This window comes from Musca vetustissima, unplaced genomic scaffold (assembly GCF_032173495.1).
Source record: "Musca vetustissima isolate MV318-11 ecotype Yass unplaced genomic scaffold, APGP_CSIRO_Mvet_v1 utg52584, whole genome shotgun sequence".
In the NCBI taxonomy this organism is placed as follows: domain Eukaryota; kingdom Metazoa; phylum Arthropoda; class Insecta; order Diptera; family Muscidae; genus Musca; species Musca vetustissima.
This window is the reverse complement of record NW_026888523.1, coordinates 77,886-86,990: the sequence shown is the minus strand read 5'-3', so window position 1 is coordinate 86,990 and position 9,105 is coordinate 77,886. Positions and strand designations below refer to the sequence as shown.

Sequence of the window (9,105 nt, the reverse complement as noted above, 5' to 3'; positions counted from 1 at the left end):
TAATAAAAAAATCAGATTTTGGGGCTGTCAGAATTGCAGCATTGATATATATGTACGAAATACAAAAGGAAAATTACAAAACAAGTTAACAAAAATTGAAGCGCTGATGTTAAAATCGGAAGTATGTATAGTAGAAAAAATATATAAATATATATGTATATGACAAGAACCGAAAAAGGTGTACTTTTATATTGTTATGTTAAAAATATAAATAACAGTAGTAGTAGAACATCATTGTTTGTTGCTTCATCATCTTCTTTATACAGTGTATTCTAAAAATAATGCATCACTTAAGATATGCCTTATATAACATTTGGCTTCGACACGTTTCACGTTCTTGTTCCATGAAGAATAGCATGTCACGTAAATTGACACGCTTGATACGCGGCCTTAATGGTGCCGGTGGCGTTCCGGATGTTCCTAAAACGTTACTTGCACCCTTAAAAACAAAATTCGGTTTAATGTTAATAAAAAGGTCTAAAAATATGAATATATTTTGTAATAACTTACCAGGCCAGAACCCGCACCCTCACCATCCAATTTTAATTTCTTGCGAGGACCAATGGCTTGTAAAGCTGTTAAATTGGCATCTCGTTGTCTTAATTCCTCCATTTCAGCGCGTTGCATTTCTTTTGCCTGGAAAGAGTACAATAGAAACAATAAAATTATAAAAATACGAGCACTGATTTGTCAAGGAATTTAACAAGATGACATTATACAAAATTATTGGTTAATTTTGTTCCAATAACAAACTTACCCTCGCTTTCATTTTTGCTTGTTCGGGATCTTCAATTTTTGATCTCGATTTTGCTGCACGTAATAGCATTTCACGTTCCAATTCTTCGTGACGTTTTTGTTCAGCCTTATCGAGTTCTTCTAAAAATTTAATTTGTCCGCGGACATCCTTTGTTACTTCATAACGGGGATCCAACTACAAAAAAAAACATATAATTAATAGATATTACAAAACAGTTATTAATTATGAAGCGGGAGACTTACTTTAATAACATCAATTCGATGTTCCGCTATTACTGCCAGCTTTTCAACAATATTTTTCAGTCGTTCCTGGCAGGCATGAGATATTAGCACAGCTACATCTTGTGATGGTTCTTCGAGGCCACGTTCCATTACCATTGCACGTATACGTGCTTGCAGGGCGGGTAAATGGAGAAACACTTCGTCTTTACACGAACGTATTTGTGTGCCGATATTTTCCGTACAGCCCAATATACGCTGCGTCTCCTCGGCCAAATTGACACCACCCATAGCGGCAACATCATTGATGTCATCATCTCCATATGATGACATTGATATGGAAGGTTGTTGGAAAAATGACGCGGCACTGGATGCCGCCGATGTTGAGTTGTTGATTTTCAAGTCATCGCGATCCTTATCCGCTAAATCTCTTTTCTTTTTCGCCGCTGCCTTATTGACGGAGGCTGTTGTTGTTTTGGCAGGCGCTTTGTTAGCTTGTTGAGTGGGTGTTGAGGGCGCTGAGACAATTGTCGCTATGCCACCACTTTTCAAATTCTCCGTTTTGATTTCCGTTTTTATTTGATCCACTGATAGAGACGAAGTATTTGTGCTTATTAACGAATGTGTCGAATTCTGCAGCTGGATCTGCTGCTGCTGTTGTTGCTGTTGGGCCAACACGGCTGGCGGTAATTGCACGGTGGGTAATGAAGGTATCGGCAGGCCGGATACACTACACACAGCATTGCTAGCTACCGAATTGATGGTGGAGAGAATCGATGCGGATGACGACAACGTCGAACCTGTGGGTATATTATTGGAAATGGCAGCCAAAGATGGTGGTTGTGATGAAATGGCAGGTGAGGGCGATGAGGAAATAGCTTTAATTTGTGTCTGCCCCACTTTAACATGTGTTATGCCAGCACCAGGACTAGCCGTTGGCGTCGTTGTATTCTTTCCCTTGGATGTACGTATTTGAACCGTGGCGGGGCGACTAATTTGTGTGGCTGTGGGAGCACGAATTTGGACAATATTCTGAACAAAACAAAACATAAAAAAGTTATTAAATTTGAACATATTAAAAGTAAAACAAATGTGACTCTTCACTTACCGCATGTGACGATTGTGTTTGCAATTGCGTCGTTGTTTGTTGCGACATTGGTCCTCTTATCTGAGTATTTATTAAACGGGGTCCATTTGCCGGGCCCTGTATACGTATACCACTAGCCGGTTGTTTTGTTATGGTCGTGTGACCTATGGGTCTAGACGCTGAGGCAGGTAATATCATGCGCACTTGTGTCTGTCCTATTGTTGTTGTTTGATTTTGACTAATGGGACGGATCTGTGCTTGAATTTTCTATAACCACAAAAGAAAAATACAAAACATGAAGAAATTATTTTATTTATTTATGAACAAATTTGTAAAAAAAAGACTTACCGGCAATTGTTGTTGTATGGTAATACCTCCCACAACATGTTGCGGCGGTGGTTTAATCCCTTCAATTACCAATTCTTTTGTAAACAATGCTTGTCGCAGTAATGGTAAACTTTTCTGCAAGAAAGTATTTAAAGTGTTGATGTAAAAAAGTTGTATAAAGAACATGTTAATAAATTAACAGAAGTAAATATAGATATGCAAGCTGACATACTTTTACTAAAACACATTTTGTTGTTATTCAATAATGATCTAATTTTGAAATAATAACTTATTAACTTACCTTCAGAAATCCTATCAGACATGGTTGGGGACTGGCATTCAATAGTCTTTCCAGACGATCACAAAATTCTTCCGGTTCCACATTGGCATTTACAAGTTCCTGTATTAGATTGCGAACATTTTTCTCCACCGGTTTGGGTTCTCGCGTTGACAAATCAATTAGATTGGCGAGAAATTTTCGACACTTTTCTTTGGTATTACCCTGAGCCGCTGCACTTTGGGGCGTTGTAGTCGTTGTTGTCCCCGCATTAGAACCGCTATTCACATTGTTCATTGTTGTGTTATTTGTTGATGAATGCTGTTGTTGTTGTTGCTGATGCTGTTGATTTGTTTGCTGTAGGTGGGTGGCTCCTGATGATGTTTGATGCGCTGGTATTGTCTGTATTTGAGTTATTTGAGGTTGACTTTGTAAATGTTGCGTCTGCGTATGGAATTGTTGTTGCTGTTGTGATTGTTGTTGGTGCTGATGCTGCATCGATGTAACAACATTTGTCGTTGTTTGCTGTTGATGTGATAACGCTGATATATTGGCCTGGGATGTATAGACATGTGTGGGCTGGGAATTGGAGGAATTTGCCACTGAATTTACCACAATGCTGTTGGCCGTTGAGGTATTTGATATTGACTAAACGTTCGTTGATGTTGTTGTTGTTATTGTAAATAAGAAAACAAATTATTAATTAAAGTCAAAATGGTAAATGTGTCACAAGACAACGATTGGAATGGATATGATTTTTTTCGTTTTCAAGCACTTGTAAAACAACTATTTACAATAAAAAATAATTAAAAGGTAGCAAAAAACAAAATTTTACAAAGGCTACTTTATTTAAAAAAAATTATATATTTTTTAAAGTAAAAAATATTCACGATATTTACAAATAAGCAACCATTAAGCAATACTACAGCAAGGCAAATATATTTTCCTTTATAGAAAAACTGAATACAATAATGAAAAAAAATTATGCATAAATAAAATTTATTGCAAATATATTTATGTATATACTAAAAAATTATATTTATAAAACACAAACATCTAGGCGAAACAGTAAAAACAAAATGTACTAACTTAAACCTATTAAGATAAAAAATATTCAGCCCGATCATGAAAACAATTTTCTCGAGAATCAAATCCTGCGATCATGATAGAAGGAAAATGAAAAGAGAAAAATTCCTTTCGGATTTGGTATTAATGATTTCTATCCATGTTGGAATACATTTCATGTTTATAACCTCTGTCAATTTTATTTTGGAGTACGAAGTCAACATTATAACATCCCTGTCGGGTTAATGAGTGAAAAAAGAGAACGCAGTGTATTAAAAATTATGTAAACCTTGATTATGTACAGAACTGTTATTATTAGTTCCTGCTGTTTAGAATGCATCAGAAATTGGACGATGGGATCATATTTTATCTGCTTCTGGAATCTACTCCATAAGAGTTTTTTACCAATAAATCGAATAAAAAACAAATTAAGTATCTGTTTTGTTTCAAATCTTACATTTTTACGAAACCTAGATAAAATCCAAAGACAAGTTTTGTTACTTCACACACAAAGGTTTAATTCTAGAAAGCATTGGAATGAAAATAATCTTCGATACTTTGAAACTATTCACAAACAATAAATTATACTTTTGAAACCTTGCATTTAATATTTTTACGAAATCGGGATAAAATCGAAAAACTCCTTTTATTACCCCATATGCAAAAGGTCTAATTATAGAAAACATTGGAATGAAAACTAATCTTCGAAACATTGTAACTATTCCTTAAAAAAATATTTCTATTGTTTCTATTTTGATAATTGTATGTGGGCATTCAACAAATGTGCTGAAAATAAATGAAGGGGTTCCCCTAAAAGAACATAGTTTTTAATAAAAAATTATAATAGACAACAAATTATATCACATTTTAAAGAAAAAACAAATCTAAAGCAAATGAGAAATTATTCTAAAAAATATTGTTTTGTTCTCATTATCATTCATTCATAAATTTTCTTGTTTAAAGCGTAAAAACAATTTCTGAGATTTTTTTTACGAAACCAAAAAACAAAAATTTGACGAAAATATATCTTTACGAAAAAATATATGCTAAGAAAAGAGGATATTGAAAGTGAAAATAATGGTGGACACAACAACAATGGTCCATCATTCCATTTCATCATCAGTTAGCAAAAAGGACAATTACATTTTGTTTTATCTGTTTCAACGTAGCTGTTGTTGCCTGTTGTTGATGTTGTTGTTTTTTTACTTGTTGCTGTTGCGGTTGCGATTGCTGTTGTTGTTGTTGGTGATGGTGATGGGTGGTAGTTGTGGTGGTGGAGGTGGAAGTGGATGATCTTACAATCGTTTTACGTAGTGCTAAAGGTGGACCTGTGAATCTACTTACAGCAGCTGGAACAGTTTGCAAGCGTATTTGTGTTGGGTTTGTGGAATTAGTGCCAATTGTTTGTGTCACCGGGCCCGATGTAGCACCCCCTACGCGCAATAATTGATATCCATTTTCGGTTTTCAAAATGAGTGCAGGCGTTTGCCCCGGGGTTAGTGTACTTAGTGTTATCTACGGAAAAAAGAATTCACAAAAAAAGAAAAAAAAAAAAAACAATAACAAATCAAATGCGGGAATTTTTCAGGATATATTAAAATAAACAAGAAGTATTAATATTAGAGAGTAAATTATTTAGTTTCATTTCTATTAGAAGAATTTTGGGGTGGTAGGTTTTTGTTAATTGAAAACATTTTACCATTCATTCCATTTAGTAGAAATTATTATTTTTAAATGTATTTCAGATTATTTTGGGTGTCATTGTTAGATTATAATTTACAAATATGCATTGCTTTATTATTATGACATTGTCAAAATGTTTACTTACCGACGGACTTTGAGGTCTTGTTCCCACCATATGTGGCCCTCCGACGACCACTCTTCCCATTGTATTACCTTGGACATTCTTTGGTTGTTGTTGTGAAGCAGGAGGACGCATACCGACTACTACACCAGCTGGTAGCATGGAATTAATAATTGGTTGACCACCCTATTTTAATTCGTGGAAGAAATAGAATATTTAGTTATCGTTTTTTTAGATGATTTTGTTATTTGTAAGACGTTCTATTTTAAAAATTAGGTTTATAATAAAAGCATAATTACTACTACCATGCATTTGTTTAAATTAAAACAATTTGTAGGTATTCTAAAACAAAGTAGTATATAAATATATTTATTGTTCAAAAGAACATAAACTGAATTTGTCCACTATTCTTGCCAGTCGTCAGCATGTTCAAAATATTTTGAACGGATTTGTTTTTTGTATTTATCTTAGATATGAATTTGTCATCCCTTTGCGGGTGATTATTTGTATTTACGAAGTATAAACCAGTCAGGAAAGTAGTAAAGTCGGACTGGGCCGACTATACCACTTTGGGAAATTATACATACATATCCTAATAGACGTCGAGAATATATAGGGACTTTGGTTTAACATTTACATTAAATCGGACGAAAATATATATGGGAGCTATATCTAAATATGAACCGACTTTCACGAAACTTAGCACACATCATTCGAGGCTTAATTCACTATGCTGTGCCAAATTTGTGGAAATCGAAAGATATATAGGGACCTTGGTGCACCATTAACCTTAAATCAGACGAAAATAAATATGGGAGCTTTATCTAAATATGAACTGATTTTCACGAAACTTAGCACACATCATTCTAGACTTAAACCACTACGCTGTGCCAAATTTCGTGCAAATCGAAAGATTTATAGGGACTTTGGTGCACAATTTACCTTAAATCGGACGAAAATATATATGAGAACTATATCTAAATCTGAAACGATTTTTTCCAACTTCAATAGGGTTTGTCATTGAGCCAAATGAGCTGTGCCAAATTTCATCCAATTCGAATCAAAAATGCGACCTGTACTTTGTTTACAATTTAACATGGACAGACAGACGGACGAATATTAATTTTATTTTAAAAAATCAAAACGGCTAAACAAAGTACCAAAGACGTACTGGCTTACTTGCACCTTGAGAAGGTTATATTTGAAATTTAGTTGGAAGATATATTTACAATAATAACTTGAATGAATTCAGATATATCGTACATACATCGAATTGTTGGTGTATCGTACACATAAACTCGGACGAATTATGTGGCAACTCATATCTGCATATAGTCATTCAATATTTGTTTTATAAGCAGTAACAATTAAAATATTATGTATATTTTTGTTTGACAATAATATACATTTTGTAGCTATTCATTTATTTTCATGTCAAACTTAATAGTCAGCTAGATTCATTGTCCGACCTAGTAAAGATCTTAGTTATGGGTAAATAAAAAATTACATATATCGATAGATAATTTTCGAATTGAACTTATAGAATCGTTCTGTCGAAAATCAAATACAAATATGTCTACAGTCTACAACTAAATAATACTAAAAATCAACAACTACAAAAAATATTAAAAATAAGCAATTTGAAAGCAAGCAACAAGTCCAGCGGCGTTCTCTAAGATATTTTATGCACCCCACACACATTTGTGAAATATATATTTTTTAAACATATTTGGTCCGTTCCAGAATCTTTTATATTAATGAAATTGTTTTCGATTTTCCCAAAATATATTTTTAAATTTTTGGAAACTTTTTGAGTACGGGAACAGACCATTTATTGACTATTATCTTAAAAGTTTTTTGTATAAAAAAAAATGAAAAGAAATCGGATTTTGAATAAAACGCAAATTATCAAGGATAAGGAATATATTTTTTTAAGCTGAGAGGAGATAAATTGTTTTTTTGAAAATGTTATGAAAATAAATAGTGCTAGTTTATAATGTACATTGAAAAAATTAAGGACAATAAATTAGTAAATGACAGTGGAATGCCTAAATAGGGGTTAACAACTCCTCTGAGGAATATTTAAGGAAACAAGTTTCCCGGGAGTAGTGATGTAATGTACACCATGATATTCAAATTTTGTTATTTTACACGAAACAAAGTTTAGTTCATTTAAGCGGTTAAATATTGCCATGCTTATTTCATGGTTAGACCCCTCTTTCTGTGTAAAAAGTGTGGCATCTAGAGCGGCCATAAAAGCAAAAAAGAAAAAAAGTTGTTGGTCCATTTCATCCTAAAAAAAATCTAACCGATTATGGGTCTTCTTTGGCCAGAACCGGTCCTACATGCAAAAGTTCGTGACGATTGGTCCATACCTGTTGCAAGTATCGCGTTAAAAAATTATAATGGACAGACGGACGGACACGCGTGTCTAGATCAACTTAGCTCAACTAGCTAATATGACGATCGGTATACTTAAAAGTGGGTCTAGGACCAATATTTCGCAGCGTTGCAAACTCTTGCTGACGCACAAAGCTATAATACCCTTACCACATAGTCGTGTAGGGCATAAAAAATAAATGCATCTGTACATAACATAGAAAATGATGTACATATAACTAGCACTATATAATTATCATAGAAAATTAACAGAATACTGAAATAAAAAAGCAAGAATTGAAATCAAAATTTGAATAGATTATATATAAAAAACAAACAAGATTTGTTTTCATTGATCGATTGAAGACAAATTCACTACAGGTTTTTCTATTGTATTGTATTTTTTATAGTATGCGGGCTAATAATGTTTCCTTCCATGAGAAAATAGCCCATACCTGCTGTATGGTCTTGGTCATAGTTACTATTCCGGGTGCACTTGAGACAATACCCGCCGGTAATGAAACGGCATGATTAGATTTTATAACTAAGGTTTGCGTTTGTGTGGCACCTACTGATTGTTGTGGTTGCTGAGGGCCACCAGCACCAACTGGATTGCCCTGTTGCTGACCTGTTGTTTGTAAAACCTGATGATGTTGAACTTGTACCTGTTGTGGTAATGAATGATGTTGCTGCTGTTGGCCAGCCGCACTGGATGTTATTGTCTTAATTGTCGTCGTATTGGGCAATTGTGATGTTGATATTATTGAACCACCGTGTGCACCCCCAATATTGATGGTACCATTGGGTAGCTGTTGACTCGTAAATGTTATACGATTGCCGGGAGCCGCTTGTGTTGGTTGACTTGAATTCATTGCGCGTCAAACAATTTTGCCGGCAAAAATCTTAAGCTGAAGGGCCTCTTTAGAAGAACACCTTGCAATGAGATCTTGTGATTTTGTGCTGAGCTATTGCCAAAGCTATGAGTTGCGCCAACAACTTCTTACTGTTTCTTCAGCAGCAGTTTATTTGTTAATGTTAATTATTTGTTAATACTATTAGACGTTTCATTTTCGTTGATGCCGATATATGATTATTTAGTTAGACGCACTCTCAGAAGAACTCGCTTTCATATTGCAAATGGATTTGAATGCTGCTGCCCTTATTGTTAGTTGCTTGCTTGCTGTTGTTGTT

The 9,105-nt window shown here is 34.2% G+C and overlaps 1 protein-coding gene across 1 annotated transcript; it reads right to left on the bottom strand.

Annotated features, from left to right (window-relative positions):
• Nucleotides 1–252: 252 nt before the first annotated feature.
• Nucleotides 253–8,812, bottom strand: LOC133336377 (transcription initiation factor TFIID subunit 4). The gene is made up of 10 exons (XM_061544673.1): nt 8,370–8,812; nt 5,560–5,721; nt 5,076–5,246; nt 2,691–3,314; nt 2,411–2,524; nt 2,084–2,329; nt 1,000–2,007; nt 758–931; nt 511–636; nt 253–439 (listed from the first exon to the last, which is right to left on the bottom strand). The coding sequence occupies exons 1-10, from the start codon at nt 8,784–8,786 to the stop codon at nt 287–289; spliced, it is 3,195 nt and encodes a 1,064-aa protein (XP_061400657.1). The 5' UTR covers nt 8,787–8,812; the 3' UTR covers nt 253–286.
• Between the last annotated feature and the right edge of the window lie 293 nt (nt 8,813–9,105).

Coding starts and splice junctions, on each gene's coding strand:
- LOC133336377 (XM_061544673.1), bottom strand. CDS start 8,786: ATGAATTCAAGTCAACCAACACAAGCGGCTCCCGGCAATCGTATAACA. Junction 2,330..2,410: donor CCATACAACAACAATTGCCG/GTAAGTCTTTTT, acceptor TTGTGGTTATAG/AAAATTCAAGCACAGATCCG. Junction 2,008..2,083: donor AAACACAATCGTCACATGCG/GTAAGTGAAGAG, acceptor TGTTTTGTTCAG/AATATTGTCCAAATTCGTGC.